The following is a 20,364-nucleotide window of genomic DNA, read 5'->3' as shown; positions in this document are numbered from 1 at the left end:
AATGAAGAATAGAAACCGCAGAACAAATAGCAGACCAGATGGGTATGGATATCAAAACTTCCATATAAAAGACGACCGGCAAACTGGAAAAAAGCAGGCAGGAAAGGAGTAGTTTATGCACAGTAATCTCGTTAGATCGCTCGCTCGCTCGAAAAAAAAAAAAAACAAAAACGATACAATGTATAATCATAATCAAAGCTTCAACCGAGCTTTGAAATCTATATTCTCCTTCTTGCACCACTCTCGTAACAATGCAACTCCAAACCGGACTGTTTCCATGGGCGTCGTTGTGCGGCCAAACGGTAGGAAAAAGCCACCGGCATATTGACCAATCTTAAAGCTGTCATGGCCTCGTTCTGCATAATTGCGGGATCGACTTGACCATGTCTCTGGATACTCTTTAGCGAGGACATCGTCTGAAAGCTCGCGACAGCCTTCGAGCCAAAGGCGATTGGCTTCTTTGTGATTTTCGGGGAGACGACTGCGAATATCTAAGAACTCTTTTTTATTGTGGCTTCTGTTGCTGCTGTTGCGGTCAGAGGTTACAGTGTTCCCGTCACTGCCTGGAGTAGGGACGGGACTTTGTTCGCCGGGCAGAGGACAGACTGCGAGTCGCTCCATATCTAGGCTGTTTATGGTATCGCGAGACACGGCACCCAGAACAAGGCACAGTCCGTGTAGATGAGGGTAAGCAGACGCAGTCCTTTCCACCACACGCCAATACGGGATGATGGATCTCCAGGTCTCAGAATCACCAATCTGTCGGGCTAACGATCTGTGATGGTCATTCGCCACAAACGCGACAATGAAACAGAGGATTGATTCAACAGCAGATGCTGCCGCCAGTTTCCCATCTAAGCTTGACACATTCTCGTTGCTGGAGGCTCTTGCTCTAGAATATCCATCTGCGGTGTGCTTCAATTCCCGACCTAGTCCCGTGTATTTGGTATACTCGTCGCGCCACGACCTCCTTTCTTGGTCTCGAGCCTTCATCACGTCGCCGTTTGTAGGTGACATTTGTACAGTCTTGTCTGGCTTTGGTGGAAGGGATTTTCCACTCAATACGCCTGAAGGTGTCTTCACTTCCGCATCTCCATCTGTAATACGTTGATGTCTGGCTCGACTGTCTTTGACCGGTGTTGGAACAGCAGACTCTGGTTTCGAAACAGCAGGTCGCTTGCTCGATGGTGATTTGAATGAAGTGGCGTTTGAAGATTTAATCTTGTCAGAAGGAACAGTCTTGCCGGCCCTAATCGTTTCTCGCGGTGGGTGCTCTTCTATCCCATCGTCATCTGGCGAGCGTTCTCGTTTCCTTCCTCGTAACTTCGATTCAGATCGTGAGATTTCACCATCTTCGTCTCCAGATAATGATTCTTTCGATGCTCTGGAAGATAGACTGTCGAATAGTTTGCTTTTGCCGCCGAACTTGAGTAGAGCGCCCACTCGTTTCCTGTTCGCTCGCCCATACTTCAATTTGACTATAAGCTTTTTGGTTGCTGTGGACCCTGTTACAGTTGAGGGGGCCGCTTTTGTTTTAGTCGTAGTGCTTGGTACCGGCGATTTATGGGCGTACGGGGATGTAGATCGCAGATCCGAATCGCGTCTAGGGTTCGTTTTCCCACTAGTAGAAAGTGGAGTGGTTTTGCTTGTCTCCTTGGGCTGTGTACTAGTCGACTTCTGTTCAGTACGTATTCGATCATAAACCGGAGCTTTTATGCTCGGAGTCCCATTCCTGCTTTCAACTTTGGCGACAGAGGTTGTTTCACGCTTTAGAGGCATAGGAGACTCGTCTTCTAGATGGGCAAGTTCTGCCTCAAGTTCGGGTGGTAGGGTGGGAGACAATAGTTCTGGTAGACGTGGACTGGAAGAGGCTGGCGGGAGTGTAGGGGATAGAAGGGCGGGAATGCCGTTTGGTTTTTTGTCTGCAGGGACCTTTTCTTCTGCAGACTCGGGAGGAGTTAATCGTGCGCGCTTCGGGGCAGGAGCGTCGCTTGCTGGCTTCGAGGAATCCTTAAGTGGTCGTTTAGAGCTTGGGGAGGTCGTGTTTACGCTTTCATTCAGTCGATCGTTAGAGGCTCGTTCCTTTATTGTACGAGAAGCAGGTACTTGCAGGGTATCGCGCTTCTCTTTTCGGCTATCATTGTGAGGCGGTTCTCGGTTGTCAACTGAATGCTCTCTTGTCGAATCTCCCTTCGCCCTGGTCTTGTAGTCGCTTAGACTGATCTTCTTCTTTGCCGCACCACCTTGTGTCGCTGCAGGGGTAGTGGGTGTAGCCACCCGCGGTTTCCCATCATCTTGTTTTGCCATGACCCTTCCGTCGTTATCCGACCAGTCTCCAACAGCAACAAGTAGAGAGTCCGCGTCGTGGTGCATCAAAAACGTCATATATTGAAGTTGCTGTTCCTCGATCGCAAACGGGCCCTTCTTCCCCACTGCCCAATTGTTGACGAACCTATTTCCGAGGCGAAAAGGCACGTCTGTGGGAACAGTGAGGAGGTATGGCGCGGAGGGCAGGACCTCGTCTTTCAGGCGGCCAAGGCGGGTATTCACTGATTCTAATTCTGCAGGCACGCCAGAGGATTCTTCTTCTTGCTTAAGTGAGGGCCCAGAGGAATCTGTTTGTCGCCGGTCCACCGATTTCGCTGACATTGCCGAGGGACAAGAAGACGAGTGAGTTGCAACGACCTCGATTATGCCTGTAGGCTTTCATAGAACATGGCCTTACTTCTTCGTCACTAGTCTTTATTAAATGCATAAAGAGAAGTTGTTGCCAGCTAGCTCTCACTTGCAAGCCCGAGTCGCAACAAATTGCCGATATGTATTACCTCTTCGATAAGAGCTGGCGATTGTTATGATGACTAAAATCTTCGACTTTCCAACAGTTGTAATTAAGGAATTCCACCCGCGAAGCGCGATCTTGAAATAGATGCTTTGTTTTCACTCGTCAATTCGTATATCGTAGGCGAAATTGTCTTTGTTATCGTTCCTTTCGAGTCAATTAGTAAAGGATGCGAAAGGCCAGGCGCAGCCGAGATTGCGGTGATATGGCAGCGTCCATGGAGAGCTAGCTCACTGCCCAGAAAAGGATAAGACGACTCCGTAGATCGCGTGTCGAGCGGACGTTGCTTTGACGAGGGAATTCACGTTGAGACGTTGTTGATACAAACACGCGCGGTTGCGGCGGGCTGTATATCGATTGACTGACTGACGACCAGGAACCCGGACAGCGGAACCTAGGTCGGCCTTCTCCAAATAGCGGCGCGCGCGGGGTGGGAACGTATTGTACGAGGATGGTAAATTTGTAGATTGACGCTTAGATCAGCGGATGAATAGTCTGGTCTTTTGTGGTTAACCAAGAATGGGAGATACTTTGATGTTCGGACAGAGTTCGAGATCGGACGGAGCATGCGAACTATTGCAATAGTAGCAGCAGTATCAGAATGGCCAACGGGGAAAGAGCCACTCGGTGACTCCAGACTCTCACACTCTCTCAGCCTGCCTCAGGCCTTAAGGCACTACCGTGGATCCAGCCATTTCCTGTTTGGGTTAGTAAACAGGCGCTTTCCCAATGCGGCCGTAACGGACCCCATTGCCTAACCTGATTGGGTTGGCACCGGCTGATGGTTATTTTGTACGTACAACTTGACAGTATGTATGTTAACTACTATGTATGTGTTCAGCATGGTGCCTGGACTCTGGACTGATCGCTCGTATCTGTTCGTATCTTCTCGTGATACTCAGCCGCAGTAGTTACTGCCACGGCTCTCTAATGAATATCTATCAATGATATAGACTGACTGCCTTCAAATATAAGTACATACACGTCTTGCAGAAGCCTGAACAGGGCGGAAAATGCAAGTTGGACAGATAAGTAAACCTATGAATGCATGGAATGGAAGATGGACATGATCAGGATTGAAAAGGCAGGAGAATTAAAACCACATATACGTGTACCCAAAACGCCGATAATATCCGTATTATCTCACAGTTTAGCCATCAGAAGGGCATGATATAAGTCATCGCAAAGGGAGAAGGATAGTCCCTCAAGAAATCTTTTAGTTATCCCCACGCTGCCAAGTGGTCTCTTGCTTGGTGCCTGGCGGAAGCCAATTCCGAGAGACGCTGGCTCCCCGGGGCCGAATAGAGTTCGACCGGTCGTCCTTTTTCTCGTCGATGGAAGCCCCGGGTTCACCGTGGTCTCCGGTAATAGGTAGGAAATGAAAAGGCTTAGAATCTCGATTCTTGGGAGCCACTGCATTCAGAGGCAACAGTGAGTCGCGGTTGCGGAAGTGGTCAGCATTGGCTCGTTGATCGGCGGCGTCGTCGTGACTGTTTCGATCGTAAAGATATAGCCCAAAGAAGGTAAGACCTATGCCTACTGCTTGAGTGGATGTCGTCGAGCTACCAAACCAGATGATTGCCACGACAATAACAAAGACACGCTTGATCAACGATGCCACCGAGTAAGAAACAGGGGAAACCATCGACAGAATGACAAAAGCTAGAATATTCTGGGCAAAGTGAGATACGCCGTTGAAGACAAACTCCAGAAACAAAGCGCCGTGGTCCAGCGAATTTTTTTTCTCAGTGAGGCTGATTGCGCCATTACTGAAAAAGTCGGATATGAGGGAGAATCCTTCCGAGAATAACCAAATAGGTAACGTAAGGAGGAAAGCAAGCGCTGAACAGTAGTATAACAGATTAAGTTTATCGAGTTTGCGTCGCCCACCTAAAGAAGGGTCTGCTTCTGCGCGTGATGCTTCATTGAAGAGCTTCTTCGAGAAGATATTCTGGGACACGAACACCAGCGCCGCAAGCAACGCACAAATAATTCCGAAAAAGTTCGTGGAGAAGCCTGTGGCGCATGCCAGCATCACTCCCATAGTGAGAGGAACCAGCGACAAGTATGTCGCTCTTGCATATTTGATTCGAAAGAATACTCGATAAGCTAGGACGGTGAATAACGGCGAAAGACCCTTGATGGTATGGACGAGCGAAACCGGTATTTGCGAGGTCGCCATTGAGCTCAGGATATGTCCGAGCAATTGGAATCCTGCAAGCGGTAGGGTCGTGATGATAACTTCCCGTGATGGTGGCAATATGCCATTACGAAGAGCAGGTATAGCTTGCTTCAACCCGGGGAAAAGGGACGAACAATATGTGAGAAGTAGACACCAAAACGACACGAAGGCGAATTGTATGATGGTAAGAGTGACCGGTTTGGGAAGCGCAGTCAATATGGATTTGGAGGACGTATTGGTGACGGCCGATGTCATGTACCAAATGATACAGAGGCCCTAAGTCCCTGTAAGCGATGTGTCCTCCGGGGAGCCGGGCGTGCGGTAAAACGTTGCAGGGGGTTTCTCTTACAATCAGCTTATATGATACCGGAGCTTTCAATGCTTCCGCTATGTCATGTGCATTTGCACTCATACTAGCATTCCGCTTCCTAATCGTGGTGATCGTTTCGCTGATACTTTTGCGTGGTCGATGCTTCGACGCAGGCTTATAGCCGGCTTTCCGGGGTTGCCATGTATGATCAAGGCCATTCTGCTCCTCCTGTGGTTTCCCATTCGTAGTGGCTTCGGGTGTCTCATCGACAAAAGCGGGAAAGGCATCTATCGGACTGCTCTGCGCGTGCGGACTTGAATCCCTATGCGGTTGTGTCCATGTGGAAGGATGCCGAATGGACGGATGGCGTCCAATGCCCGTTAGAGTAGTTGTGCTCATGATACGGAGCTCAGGACACCGCCCAGATTCGATTGCTGTCACTTATATAGAAACGTATGCGCGATCTTCAGCGAACTTGCCTGGCGTCGTTGAGGCCGCGTATTCAACAAAAAGACGATTTACGGAACGTGCCTTGACTAGCGAGCGGAAATGACGACGGCGGTCATAGAAAGAGGGGGATCGTCCACCACCACTACCGGAAGAAACAGAGATCAACTTGGCGAAACGAGTGGCTATAATTCGGAGGTGAAGTGGTTGCGTCGGGCGACAAGTAAAACATCATCGAGGTGCAGAAGTCTAGAATGGATGAGTATAACCTCAGCTAGTAAGCACGTAATAATGAATTGAAATGAAACTGGGCCAAAACGGCTTGTAGCGCCGGTCGGTCGGATTACGGAGGTCACCGCGCGGTATCTGGATTCGTCCAACGGCGCGATGTCTAGCCACATACGGCTTAGCGTTTTACTCTCTGCTACCGTCCAACAGTCTGGGTAACCTCATCTGAACGACACGACGCGTCCATGTGAAAATGGAGAGATATACTTCAGCGGACAAGGTTCAATCTAGTTGAGAGCTTGCGGTGACATCTACTGTCTTAAACTTCTTGAACTTGATTGTGACGATGAACTCCAAATCTTACAAGTAGCCCTATTATAGCAACTCCATTGAAGTGAGAAAAGCCCTAACCATACTCATTCAGCAGGAGATAGATGGCCTTTCGCTGCCTTTTAGAACTCATGCCAGGACCATGCTGGCGATCGAATAGCTACTATACCATCAATTCATCGAATAGGCTTTATCTGCTGCGAATCAACGTGCTCAAGACAGAGACAATGTTCCCTTTTTTTCTCCTATTATAGACGGATTCCAGCCTAAGGAATTACCAGGATTTCGGTATTCACTAGTCGTTCCCAACTCGTGGTCGACCTTTGCAAAAGTGAATATGGATGCAGTGGTGATACACAAGGAAATGAATTGTTATTCCGACAGAGAAGCCTTAGTCAAATGGGATTTCACATGCGCCCAAGCAGCCAGAGTATAGCCACAAGAGACTCTATAAAACGTCTGAACCATCTTGCTACACCGAGTAGACAATGGTGTTATCAAGCGTAGTGAGTATTGCAAAAAGACGAAGCTTCGAAGCCCATCAACCAAGTCGAACCAACCCCACGGGGTTGGCATACTTTGTGTGAGTTGAAGTTCATCTTGTCTGTACTGTATACTTACCATGGAATAGATGGTAACGCAATATAAGATTGTAATAAAACAGACAAGTTGACGTCCTGTATTGTATATTGTAAAGTGCAGCTAATTGCTCGTGTTTGGCCGGGCGTGCTCCTTCCCTTCCTGGGCGCATCTGCCAGTGTCGTCGTCTCTTTCGTTCCCTCCTACCTTCCCTTCTTCCCCTCTCTTCTTTCCATTCTCCTCTTATTGTCCTCCTCTTCATCTCACGCCCTCTTTATCTTCTGACCCACAGTCATTCCTTGACTCTTTCTTTCTTTCAACTATCCTCCTCGATCAGCACCTTCCAATTTATCTCTTTCTACCTCATCAAGAGCTTTGCAGATACCATATTTGCAGAGAATGTTTCGTTGATCTTCGCTTGGAAATATCCCACCTTCTCTCGTCGTTGTTTTTGAACTGCGTTCCTTCCTTTTCTGTCAAATCAACCATTTTTGCTCAGGCTTACGAGCCTTTTCTTTCCCGAATTTAGTTCCTGTCATTTATACTCTTCTCTTTGCTCCCTTCTTCTGTCATAGACACACTCTGTTATTGCCATCATCTCCTATTTTGAAGGACCATCTGCTCTGTCTACTTCGCCAGTCATTCATTTTTTATCTTGTCGGACAGTCATTTGATTTCTGTCTTACTTTCCACAATCTCGTTTCGAAAAAATCCGGTTCTGAAGTCATCTCAGCCTTCTGAAATACCACAGTCGTCTGCAAATACTATCTCAGTCTTTTCACTCTCGCAGTCTGGCTCCGATCATCCTCTGGAGTCTTCGAAGATTGGCGTCGACATGAGCCACCCATCATTTGAGAAGGAAATAGCAGTAAGTCATCCTGTCTTAGTCCTGAACTTGCCTTCTTTCATCATGTGATATTGAATGTAACGTGTGTCCTTCAGGGAAGCAAGCATCTTGGTGCTGGCTACGCACCTAGTCCTCTAATATCCTCGAAACTTGGGAACAAGCAACCTTCAATCGACGAGCCCTCAAGCAAGGTTTGTCGATGCCCTCAACATCTTTGTACACACTAGACTGACTAAGTTACTCATACAAGATGGACGTTGTTCAAACCGGTATGGACAAGATACTTGCAAAACTAGCTTCCAGTTCGCAGTCAGCTGGAAAGAAGACACCGTTGCCTCGAGGTATTGCAGGGAAGGTCGATGATAAGCAGCCTTTGCAGAATATGGACCAATCTCGCGAATCACGCTCTATCAGCAGCCCCTCTCAAAGAAGCAACCATGATCAGTCGATTTTTGCTAAAGCTACCACGCACCAAGGTATCATGGTCTCCGCTGGAGCTCCCGGCATGCTTGACAACATGAACGAGAGATCTGGAATCGACGCAACTGAAATGCTTCGTTTGCAACGAGAATTAATTGCAGCCAACTCGCGTATTGCACAGCAAGAACAAGAATTGGCAGAGACCCGCGTCATCAAACACACTTTGGACCAAGCCCTTGGGCCACCATCTGAAGCTGAATTCGTTGATCGCGACACCACCAACCACAACATTCGGGATTCTCAAACTGCGTTCAACGCTTCTGCAAAGGGGTTCAAACAGGAACACGATATTTGGACGCAAGATGATGCTCACTCGGACATTTCTGAATCTTTCTCCGCTGGAGCGTTCAATGCAAACCGAAACTTGTGGGGGTTGCCTAGCCAGACGGCGTTTGGCATCCAAGGCACCGACAAGGCCTATCATGGTGCTTCTCACGGCATGCAAGATCCTACATCTCAAGCCTGGACGCATTCAGGTAGCAACACGGGCATGACTGCACCTGCTGTCCCTCAACAGCAGCGGATCTTCTCAGGACCATCTCCTGCTGTAGATGGAAGGTTGATAGGCGAACCCTCTTTCATTGGGGGCATTGGCCCTGGTTTACGACGCTCTGTCTCGCAGATGAATCGAGCACCAGCCTACTTTCAACCTGTGCCGTCGACATGGGCAGCATTCAACAACGCAGTCACAAACAACGCCGCTGCCAAGGCTTCTCTGAACACCACCTTCAATGCCTATCAGCAAGTTGGACTCATTCCCATACCTCAATACCAGCCGCGTCCTATTGGCACACCTCTATCGCCTACAGCTGCCGAGTTTACCTCCAATAGCCCAGGCCCCAATCCCTGGCCAGCAATATCTGTGAGTATTTATAATCGACTGGTTACACTTTAATTCTCATACTGATAAATTCTAGACTGGAGGGGCCTCCTCGCCAACCTATGTTATGCCGATGGAGCCACTCAATTATCGGCGCTTGCTTGACAAGAACGTGTCCTGTGACTGGAAGTACATTGTTGACAAAATTGTCGATAACAGCGATCAGCAGGCTTCCATATTCCTCCAGCAAAAACTAAAAGTGGGAACAGCAGAACAAAAGTTCGATATCATTGAGGCAATTGTGAGCCAGGCTTATCCTTTGATGGTCAACCGTTTCGGAAATTTCCTTGTTCAGCGCTGCTTTGAGCATGGAACCCCCGAGCAGGTTATTGCAATCGCCAATTCCATCAAAGGTAATACTTTGAGTCTCAGCATGGACGCTTTCGGTTGCCATGTCATCCAAAAAGCATTTGATTGTGTGCCCGAAGAGCACAAAGCTATGATGGTTCACGAACTGCTGCGACGCATTCCTGAAACTGTCATCCATCGCTACGCGTGCCATGTTTGGCAGAAGCTTTTCGAATTGAGGTGGAACAACGAACCGCCTCAAATCATGACCAAGGTCAACGAAGCGCTTCGCGGCATGTGGCACGAGGTAGCTCTAGGAGAAACCGGAAGCTTGGTGGTCCAGAACATCTTTGAGAACTGCGTTGAAGATGAAAAGGTCAGCAAGCACCCTTGAATACTACTTCGTACTGCCCTACTAATTATTCTATTCCGTAGCGTCCCGCCGTCGAAGAGGTACTGGCAAATATCGATCTTCTCTCTCACGGTCAATTTGGAAATTGGTGCATCCAGCACATCTGCGAACATGGTGTCCCCCGTGACAAGAATCGTGCAATCGAGCACATACTTCTATGGTGTGCAGACTATAGCATGGACCAATTCGCTTCGAAAGTCGTCGAAAAGTGCCTGAAAATTGGAGGACCGGAGTTTCTGGATCGCTATTTGGCGCGTGTTTGCACTGGGCGTGCAGATCGCCCTCGTATGCCTCTCATCGACAGTAAGTCAAGAGAATCTGACAGTAGTCTGAGACGAATTTGGCTAACAGAACACAGTTGCTGGTGATCAGTATGGTAACTACCTGATTCAGTGGATTCTGGTCAATGCTGCACCTCATCAGCGCGAATTGGTAGCTACCCATATCAGGTAAGGATTATAGATTAGTATGTCTTCGCTTGAAGTGTCACTGATGAAACGTCTTAAAGGAAGCACATGGTCTCTCTTCGCGGCTCAAAGTTCGGTTCTCGTGTTGCAATGCTGTGCTGCAATCCTTCTCTCGCGACTCGACCTGGTCCTGGCGCGGGCCTTCAAGTGAATCGATTCACAACGCCAAACGATGAACGCTTGCAGGCTGCAGGTACTTCTGGTAGCCGATTCGGCCGTGGTAATCACTGGACCCAGAACTATCCACCGTTTCGCTAAGAAATTGGCACCATTCATTTCCGATACGTCTTTTCGGGGCAACTACAGCCAGATTTATTGATATGCATGAATAAAGACCCGACTCTTATACGAACTTTCTTCTTCCATTTGGTTTGATGCACAGAAGATGTTCCCCTTGACTTGTCAATCTCTAGCATGCCATGTTTCTGTTGGATTCCTGAGAAAGCGATCGTTATGTCCAGCATCAAAATTTTTATCTTACAATTTTTGTATTGGGCATCACTTCGGCTTKCGGRTGATCGATTTTTTTTTTAAAAAARCACATATCCGAAGATACATAAGTTTCCAGGTCCAGCCAGAACGTCACTCAACTTCGCGAGCGTATCGAGGGCTTTGGTTTACCATGGAATTTCTTTGCTGTTTGCTTTCTTTGTTCAACAAATATCTTTCATATGTATTATCTTATCAAATGTGCCAAGTGTCTCAGAGTCGGTTGACAGGGGGGTTTCAGCTTTCATATGTATCAGTGATTGTTGACCTCGTCAATATCAGGCACATTGTATCTTGAGATGTGCCCTGACTATCTGCTCGGGATTTCTTGACTTTTTCCGTTTGCGGGTGGCTTAGTGCAGTTATTGTGCATGTGTATAATAGAACAGACGTACAGTCAATTAAAACAATCAGAGCTGAAGTAGCGATATATTGGAAGTAGTCATGGGAACTCTTTAGGCCTGATTTTCACTACTGACCACCTCAGCTTCAACATTTTTCTCCCAAGGTTTCCGCCTCTTTGTTGCTTTGCTGGGTTCATCTTGMCCAGCCAATATCGTATCTGGAATCTCCTCAATTCCAGGAATCGGTTGATTGCTGGTGATCAATTCCACAATGTGAGCAAAAGAAGACGGATAAGCCGGTTCAGCATCCTTGCTGTCTTTTTTAACTTCTTGAGAGGGTGCCGATGTTGGTTGTGTTGATGATGTTCCTACGGCTGCATTGGGATTTTCAGTCTTGCTGCTTTCTGGTGGCGTCTCTGTCGTTATATTGAGCCCATGTTCACTGAGCCAATTCTTATAGTGCCTGAAGTCTAGGGACGAGCTCAAATTCCGTTTCCTTCAAACCTCGCATATATAAGATTAGTTTAAATGACCGCGAATTCCAATTTGAGACAGATCAAGACGAACCGAGAAATATAGAAACATTTCGCTTGTAAGACAACATCGTTATTGCTGGCGACGTCTGCGTCTGAGGCTGGTTCTGGATGGCCCAGAATTATGCCGAGACCTTTGCGAAACTCTAGGTCTGAGGAGAAGTCGTATGTGTGTATGAAGTTGTAGATGTCGGCTTCTGCTGGCGGTGGTGATGATTGTTCGGTGGCCATCATTGTAAAGCACTCTTTGAATTGATACTATGTCGCTGAACCGAGGAAGTGTGAAGTTGTCGATCAGGTAGAGTACTCTGGTTATGGAAAGCACGTATTCTTTTCCGACGTTGATGTTGAGTTAAAGTGGAGTGAGCAAACTGTGGGGAAGAAACCTTGTGAGATCTAAAGATGAGGGGATGATCCGCAAGCATGTGAAAGCTATACATGATTGGATGATTATTTAAAGGTACGTCAGCAATAGAATTGATCAGATATAATATGTAGCTATAGGATGGCGTATAAGGACTATAAAACGTAAACTAATTTACCCGAAGACAGAGTCTCATGAATTGCAGGCTGTACCTTCATCTATCTTGAAGCACGCGACTACAGTAAGATAACCGGATATGTAGCTTTTGTTCTCTTAACGCCACCAAATATCCACGAAATTTGTTCTAGACACTCGGGATTGCTCAGCCGTAAGGTGCCATCAATACCCTAGTAGCAACTTTGTCTGAGCCGAGTCATCTCGCTTGGCTGTATGTTGACAAGACTGTGTAACGCATAGTGCGTGGAACTACTCTTCATCATGTCAAGAACATCGATGATGTTCTCGTCCCGTGTCCGCTTGAAGTCGTAACACGACCACCGTGAATAGGAATCGATGTGCTGAATTTATAACCACAGCACGGAGATTGTGGAATTGTTTAAGACAAGCTGTCTGGTCTCGCTTCGCTCGACCACAGCTTGCTGCAAACATATGAAAGATTGTGTACAGTCGGCCTCCGGCTGATCATATAATACGTGCTTTGACTGCTTAGTCAATTTCCGGAAGGGACCTTCAGTTTCTCGACGAAGGGGATGTCGAAGCAAGCTCTCACGCTCAGCTTGTGATTCCCTCCATCCTCTCCACTGGCGGTAACGTGGCATCTCCATTGTGATGAGGCTTCATGAGATTGGTGCTCTGACAACCAGGACAATTATGAACAACCTCATGAGCAAAAAGATCACAGTCTATACAGAAATGGTTCTTACAAGCTGAGCATTCGTAACGACTGCTCACACTCATTCCCTTGGCTTGGTTCTCTGAAGCTCCCCATTGATCTGCCGGGGGTACAGTCGGAAACCGTATGCCGCAGGCAAAGCAATGGGTGCTGCGTAATGCTCGTTTCCAGGGTACCTCAACCCAGTTGATGAGAGGGAAAAGGTGATGGTAAGAACGGGCTAAATGTGTCGACAGAATCAATGTGAGGCCGCAAGAAGGACATTCCGCTGGGAGACCGCACACTTTGTTCCCACAACGCGAGCACAGATATCCACCGCAAGAGGGTTTTGAGTGGCAGGCACATAGAGATGGAAAGGACTCTACTGTGCGCGATGGGAATCCCATCATCAAGAGAGCACTGCTCGATTTTCTGTAGGAATATGCCGCTGGTGGGATTGTAACTTCCATCATCAGTTCTCTGAAATGTTGCTCGTTGAGAGCTACCCCGTATACAGAGTCGTCTCCACCGTTCGTTTTTGCGCATAGTTCGCGACAGATTGCGACTTGTGCAGCCAGCCCGACGATGCCCACGCGGATTTTGTCTGCAACGAGAGACTTTAGAGTTTGGTGAATGTCTCCTGGGTCCGAAGAAAGAAGTGATCCAAAAACTATTAGCACTTCACGGGTGCCATGACTGGGGGTATGACTGCGATTGTAAGCGTCCAAAGGGATAGCATCTTAAGTTAAGAGAAACGTACAAAAGTGCGCCTCTCGCCATCTCCAGAGCATTTTGCAAGCTAGGTAAACCTTTCGGATCGTCTGGTCTTAAAGCATGGATTGCAGTGATGTGGTCCGTAGGGTTCCCGCTCATATCACTTATTCGTACGGCCAGACCATCCCTCATGCCAATGACTCCGAGTTGGGATATAGGATTTTGTTCAAAGAATTCAATGACAAACTCTTGGGCGTATCGTAGAGCTAATAAATAACGTGTTGGCCGGATGTCCTTCTCCGCCATTGACTGGGAAAGGTCAAGGACTAGGATGAGGTGACGAATGATTCCTCGTTGTAAAGGTGTGGTATCTCGGAGTAACCTTTCGAAATGTGTTGTTAGCCTCATATCCACAGTATCAGAGCGGAGGGTCATCTACCTCTTCCTCTTTCCAGCTTCTAATAGCCCCTCGACAGTCGAGCTGATCGTACCGTCTGCACCTTCAATGACGGATTCCCAAGTCCTCGAGACCTCAAAAGTGGCACCTCCGCGCTGCTTCTTCCGAGCAGAGCGTGTTCCAGCACCACTCGATACCATGTGGGCATCGATCTCATCCTCCGAACCAGATCCGACATATTCCTCGTCCGAATCAGCCATGTTTCCGGGTATACGGTTCGTAGTAAACGGTGTTGTGAAGGTTGTCTGGAGTAGGGTCTTCTGATGCTGCGGGAGCTCCAAAAAATGATCCAAGCTTCAGTGTAGGCTGCACTAGTTAGGATTTCTCTCCGCAAGCGCAAGGTCTGCTTTCGTTCCGAATCAACCAAACGCGCAAAATCACAAAACGAATAATGCAACGTCAATGTTGAACACTACTGTGTGGAAATGTGGCAGAGCCAGTGTCAGGGCATTGTCGTCAGCGCGGCCGACGGTAAACGCAACCCAAAGGAAAGTCCCACCCGCAGCTGTTCGCCGCTCTTATGCGAGCTTCCCCTCATTTGCTCCTAGACTTTCTTTCACCTCACACGACACTCGAAGGTCTTCACTTCGCCCCTTTCTACGTAGAATTAGAACGCCTTCTATGAGATATTGCTCATTCGAAGCGCAGACAATGGCTCGCTCGGACCGTGACACGCTTCCTGATGTGTATGATCGACCTCATTGATACGCAATGTCTCCTAGCTTGATGTTGAATTTATTTGGACTATGCTAATCTTGTGCGACAAAATACAGGGTGAAGCCTCAGCGTTATGGCATTTCGCTGTACAATCTGGAGCTTGGAGGCTCTTGGGGCTACAATGGCACTGTCAAGATTGATGCGACTATTTCCAAGCCCACCAAGGAAATTGTCTTGAACGTGAAGGAGGTCAGCGTTGAAAAGGCGGAGGTCCAAGCTGGTAATATGCTATCAGCCCTGTGCTTGCACTTGAATGTTGGTTAACGTCGCTTTTTTCCAGTTACAGGCTCAACCTCCGTCAAAGCTGTTGGGATTTTTTACGACAAGGTTTCAGAACGGGTGACACTGGCTTTCGACAAGGAAATTCCTTCTGGGGAAGCTCTTTTGACTATCGAATTCACCGCGACTATTAACGAAGCTATGGCAGGATTCTCGCGCTGCAAGTACAAAGCTCCTGTGACACCATCTTCAGCTACTCCAGAATTGGACGGATACCACTACATGATGAGCACCCAGTTTGAGGCTTGTGATGCCAGAAGAGCCTTTCCATGCTTTGACGAGCCAAACTTGAAGGCCGAGTTTGACTTTGAGATCGAGGTCCCAAAGGATCTCGTAGCTTTGAGTAATATGCCAGTCAAATCGGAGCGTGATGGAAGCAAAGAGGGATGGAAGATTGTCTCTTTTGAAAGAACTCCGATCATGAGCACTTATGTGAGGATCAACTTCCATTTCGTTATTTATCTGGCTAATATGCATTCGTGTAGCTTTTGGCCTGGGCAGTCGGTGATTTCGGATACGTCGAAGCAAAGACAGAACGCAAGTACAACGGAGCTAGCATCCCTGTTCGAGTTTACACCACCAAAGGCCTTGAAGAACAAGCCCGATATGCCTTGGAGTGCGCTCACAAGACTGTTGACTACTTTTCAGAACTTTTCGGAATTGAGTATCCTCTGCCAAAATCTGACCTTCTCTGTGTCCATGCATTTGTAAGTAAAACTGGCTCATTTCTAATTGTAAGCACTAACACATGGGTGAAGGCCGCCGGAGCTATGGAGAACTGGGGATTGGTCACATATCGTACCACTGCGGTTCTATTCGACGAGGGAAAGTCCGACTCCCGCTATAAAAATCGGATCGCCTATGTGGTCGCTCATGGTATGTCTCTTATACTTCAAACAAAGTTAAAATTATGACAAGCACTGACGAGGTCACTAGAACTCGCCCATCAATGGTTCGGTAATTTGGTGACAATGGATTGGTGGAGTGAACTTTGGCTAAATGAGGGATTTGCAACATGGGTCGGCTGGCTCGCAGTTGATCACTTTCATCCAGGTGAGCTTTTACTGGTTCTGTCAATATATCAATATATCCGTTGCTAATACTTCAGAAAGACTGGAATGTCTGGTCGCAGTTTGTGGTACGCAATGCAAGAGGTATTTTTGAAGACATTGATATTGATGAATTTTCCAGGCTGAAGGTGTCCAACAAGCTTCTCAACTCGACTCACTACGCGCCTCCCACCCTATTGAAGTTCCCGTGAAGAACGCACTTGAAGTGGATCAGATTTTTGATCATATCAGCTATTTGAAAGGCAGTTCGGTGATTCGTATGCTCAGTAGTCATCTCGGTCAGGATGTTTTTATCAAGGGAGTATCGGATTACCTTAAAAAGCATGCATATGGTAATCACAAATCTCTATTTGAAATGTTGATACTAGGTGACTGATGTGTATTAGGGAACGCCACGACAAACGATCTGTGGTCAGCGCTCAGTAAAGCGTCCAACCAGGATGTCAACACCCTCATGGTACGCCGAGAATCTAGGATCTACAGCCTGGTCTCTTCCACTAATTGATTATAGGATCCATGGATTCGCAAAATTGGTTATCCAGTTGTTACAGTTGCCGAGGAACCTGGTCAAATATCTGTGCGCCAAACTAGGTTCCTTTCATCTGGCGACGTTAAGCCTGAGGAGGATGAGACAGTGTGGTGGATTCCACTGGGCATCAAGTCAGGAGCCCAGCCAACTAACATCAAGCTGGAAGGCCTTACTACTAAAGCAGATACTTTCCGAGGCATCAGCGAAGACTTTTACAAGATCAACAAGGACCAGTCGGGTTTCTATCGGACGAACTACCCGCCAGAACGATTAGCGAAACTCGGAAAGAGCCTCCACTTGCTTAGCACGGAGGACAAGATTGGCCTTATTGGAGATGCCGCTGCTCTTGCCGTCTCAGGCGAAGGCACGACCCCTGCGTTGCTCGCATTGATTGAAGGATTCGCTCAGGAGAGTAACTATCTGTCAGTTTTCCGCGCTGCTGTATACAGGACTAGTACTAACGATTTCCGCAGAGTATGGCAACAAATTTCCTCAACTCTCGCTAATTTGCGAACCACATTCTCGTCGAATGAGTCTGCGGCTGCTGCTTTGAAGAAATTCAAGTTAAAACTAGTCACGCCAGCTGCCGAGAAAATTGGTTGGGAGTTCCATTCCGAAGAGGACTACTTGACAGGACAGCTTCGCAAGCTACTCATTGCTATGGCAGGAGAAGCAGGCCATGAAGGGTAAGCCTTGAAACCTTCTGTGAATTGCTACAGAGAGCTAACAGCCAACTCATCTAGCATCGTGACCGAAGCAAAGCGTCGGTTCCAACTCTGGGCTTCTGGCAAGGACGCTAATGCTATCCACTCTAATTTGCGATCCACTATCTTCTCGCTCAATATTGCAGAAGGTGACCGAGCAGAGTTTGAGCGGGTGAAGGAGGAATTCCTCCAGACTGACTCTGTCGATGGCAAGGATATTTGCCTCAGCGCCCTTGGTCGCACAAGGAACCCTGAGTTGATCCAAGAGTATCTGAACTTTATCTTCTCGGACAAAGTCTCTATTCAGGATAAGCACACCGGTGCTGCGTCATTGGCTGTCAACTCCATCGGCCGCTACGCACTCTGGGAGTACATCAAGACCAACTTTACCGCCGTGTCGAAACAGCTATCGGCCAACAATATTGTTTACGACCGTTTCATACGACTAGGCCTGTCTAAGTTCTCAGAGATAGCCATTGCCGACGACATTGCCAAGTTCTTCGAGGACAAGGAGACTGGTGCATTTGAGCGGACCTTGGTGATTCTTTCTGACAGCATCCGCACAAATGCTCGCTACAAGGAGAGAGACGAGAGGCTGCTGTTGGAGTGGTTCCAGGCGCATGGCTATGCTGAGTAGTTGGCTAAGATAGAGTAATGAAAAATGTTTTACATACATAGGAGTACCTCAGTACATAATAACATATCGAGTGCTGTTAGTCTATTATGGATGTCACAGGACCCGTCGCTCAGCTGGGGCCTGCAGGTGGCTCGCGCTAAGCCACTTCGGGCGGGGCAGTCCACCTGCTGGCCAACTCAACCATCTCACCTCTTGCTTCAGCATACTTGCATCTTGGTCCTGTGATATCGTCTTTCATTCTGCCTTCAGTCTCTGGACATCACCTCACTCCCAGTTCCAGTCACGGTCCCCCGAGACTACTTTTTCATCGTGCCTCCCCTGTCTCATTTCGCCAAGTCATCTCGAGTCTTACTTTAACTTTACGTCTTACGTCTCCTTTTCTTCCACAACAAACTCCGCCGCCTTACCCTTACTTCATAGACTCTACACATCCTCTCGCCCATCATGAATCCAGAGTGGTACGTGGATGCTCTACCCGGCTACAAAGCTGTGGCTATTCGCCTTAATCATGGTGCTAACTTGAATGTGATATCATAACAGAGTTATCTCTCCGCCTTTTCATCATATCACGATAGAGCGCAACCGCTCTGACGACTGTCGCCTCTTCCGTTTCATCGCCGAAACATTTTTACCTGACATATCATAGATACGATTACCTCTTCAAGCTCCTCCTTATCGGAGACTCTGGTGTTGGAAAGTCCTGTTTGTTGCTTCGTTTTGCCGATGATACATACACCGAGAGCTACATTTCTACGATCGGTGTCGACTTCGTATGTGACCTTGTAGGCTAGTTTTTTTTTTGAAATCATACTGATATGGTCTTCCTCAAACAGAAAATCCGCACTATTGAATTAGATGGAAAGACTGTCAAGTTGCAAATCGTACGTGATGCCATGTCCCTCAACTTGATCTATTTATAGATCACTAACCGACCTGCTGCTCTACAGTGGGATACTGCTGGCCAGGAACGATTCCGAACAATCACATCTTCTTACTACCGAGGAGCACACGGCATCTGCGTTGTCTACGATGTGACCGACATGGACTCTTTCAACAACGTCAAGCAGTGGCTGCAGGAAATTGATCGCTATGCTACCGAGGGTGTCAACAAACTTTTGGTCGGCAACAAGAGTGATATGGAGGACAAGAAGGTCGTCGAATACACTGTAGCTAAGGTGGGTTCTTACAGTCGGAAACTCAAGCGGGCGCTCTGTGCTGATAATTTGTGATTCAGGAATTCGCGGACAGCTTGGGAATCCCATTCTTGGAAACTTCCGCCAAGAGCGCGTCCAACGTCGAACAAGCATTCTTGACCATGGCCAGACAGATCAAAGAGCGTATGGGAACTGCTACGGTCAACAACAAACCTACCGTGCAGGTCGGCCAGGGTCAAGGCGTTCAATCTGGCTCCGCGGGCGGTTGCTGTTAAATGGGATCTTGACTTTCTCTAGGACGATTATTAATAGCGGTCAATACAGAGGGGGATATGCGTCATGCTTGCCGTTGCGACATGTGAGGACATGTGTTTCTGTGGCTGATGTGGACGGAAGAACGCGGTCTTGCGTCTTCATGATCGCTGGGACTATGAGCGATCATAGTGCTATGTTCTGATGTTCCGGGGATGGAGGGCTACTTAGACTTCTTTCAGTCGTCAATTCCTACATGATGTCTTATCCGTTCATTCGGGATCATGTCCTGCCTCGCAACATCCCCAGCGAGGTCATTTCTCGACGCTATCATCAATCGTTCTACTCTTTGCTCAGTCACTTTACGTATCATGTCTCTCGTCTTCAGGCCAACAACTTGTTTACCACCGGTTTACTTTCTTTTTTCCCGCTCTCGCTTCTTTTTTTCTTGATTGATCTTTGTAATGTGAGATTGTTTGTGTAGGTTGAGATTGTTATTTGTCTTTTCTTCCAATATGGAATAATGATTCGCAAGAACACTGAATTTAGAGGTATATATTTACATATTTACTCGAAGCATCAAGTAGATCACATGTAACTATGTAGTGATATTTGAATACGAAGCCAGACCATCCGCCGCACAGAGACCGAAGTGGCTAGCGGCAACTCCTCTGGGTCTGCCGAGGCAAATAGTCTGTAACGTCATAACCAAGGCTCATTCATCCATCCTCCCTTCTCGCCGTGCGGTTTTGGTCGACTAATGCTCATGTTATTCCTCGGTGATTCCTTCACTGTTATCGAGGTGGATCTTCGCTCCTTCACATTCAGCCCTTGACAGTGATTGATATACCCGTACATTCCTTCTGAAAAGGGGTCGTTCTTCAAGACTGTTACTTCCTTTGTAATACACTCCGACATCACCCGCTCCCTTCTTTCTTCAAATATATTCTTCCTCTGAGACCCTCTGCCTCTGTCGATAAAACCCCGACTTCATCTTCCT

At 47.7% G+C, this 20,364-nt stretch overlaps 6 protein-coding genes across 6 annotated transcripts; 2 read left to right on the top strand and 4 right to left on the bottom strand.

Moving 5' to 3' along the window:
- Positions 1-192: 192 nt before the first annotated feature.
- Positions 193-2,649, bottom strand: BHQ10_003133 (uncharacterized protein; the record flags this gene model as incomplete). The annotated part of the gene is made up of 1 exon (XM_040875356.1): positions 193-2,649. One exon carries the CDS (start codon positions 2,647-2,649, stop codon positions 193-195), a length of 2,457 nt encoding a protein of 818 aa, XP_040731637.1.
- Positions 2,650-4,055: 1,406 nt separating this feature from the next.
- Positions 4,056-5,730, bottom strand: BHQ10_003132 (uncharacterized protein; the record flags this gene model as incomplete). Its single annotated transcript, XM_040875355.1, has 2 exons — positions 4,056-5,297; positions 5,371-5,730. 2 exons carry the CDS (start codon positions 5,728-5,730, stop codon positions 4,056-4,058), a joined length of 1,602 nt encoding a protein of 533 aa, XP_040731636.1.
- Positions 5,731-7,750: 2,020 nt separating this feature from the next.
- Positions 7,751-10,547, top strand: BHQ10_003131 (uncharacterized protein; the record flags this gene model as incomplete). Its single annotated transcript, XM_040875354.1, has 7 exons — positions 7,751-7,783; positions 7,858-7,953; positions 8,013-9,104; positions 9,160-9,786; positions 9,846-10,125; positions 10,181-10,271; positions 10,331-10,547. The coding sequence occupies 7 exons, from the start codon at positions 7,751-7,753 to the stop codon at positions 10,545-10,547; spliced, it is 2,436 nt and encodes an 811-aa protein (XP_040731635.1).
- Positions 10,548-11,233: 686 nt separating this feature from the next.
- On the bottom strand, positions 11,234-11,889 carry BHQ10_003130 (uncharacterized protein; the record flags this gene model as incomplete). The annotated part of the gene is made up of 2 exons (XM_040875353.1): positions 11,234-11,585; positions 11,690-11,889. 2 exons carry the CDS (start codon positions 11,887-11,889, stop codon positions 11,234-11,236), a joined length of 552 nt encoding a protein of 183 aa, XP_040731634.1.
- Positions 11,890-12,933: 1,044 nt separating this feature from the next.
- BHQ10_003129 (uncharacterized protein) lies at positions 12,934-14,222 on the bottom strand (the record flags this gene model as incomplete). Its single annotated transcript, XM_040875351.1, has 4 exons — positions 12,934-13,092; positions 13,157-13,559; positions 13,612-13,947; positions 14,005-14,222. The coding sequence occupies 4 exons, from the start codon at positions 14,220-14,222 to the stop codon at positions 12,934-12,936; spliced, it is 1,116 nt and encodes a 371-aa protein (XP_040731633.1).
- A 451-nt stretch (positions 14,223-14,673) lies between these two features.
- BHQ10_003128 (uncharacterized protein) lies at positions 14,674-19,387 on the top strand (the record flags this gene model as incomplete). Its single annotated transcript, XM_040875350.1, has 16 exons — positions 14,674-14,708; positions 14,796-14,959; positions 15,020-15,450; positions 15,504-15,725; positions 15,777-15,894; positions 15,955-16,071; positions 16,131-16,156; positions 16,210-16,420; positions 16,475-16,545; positions 16,600-17,039; positions 17,091-17,303; positions 17,361-17,954; positions 18,605-18,728; positions 18,792-18,839; positions 18,906-19,133; positions 19,193-19,387. The coding sequence occupies 16 exons, from the start codon at positions 14,674-14,676 to the stop codon at positions 19,385-19,387; spliced, it is 3,237 nt and encodes a 1,078-aa protein (XP_040731632.1).
- Between the last annotated feature and the right edge of the window lie 977 nt (positions 19,388-20,364).

Source organism: Talaromyces amestolkiae (genome assembly GCF_001896365.1).
Source record: "Talaromyces amestolkiae strain CIB chromosome Unknown scaffold4.1, whole genome shotgun sequence".
NCBI lineage: Eukaryota > Fungi > Ascomycota > Eurotiomycetes > Eurotiales > Trichocomaceae > Talaromyces > Talaromyces amestolkiae.
Note: the sequence above shows the minus strand (reverse complement) of the source record. Positions and strands in the feature narration are given on the sequence as shown.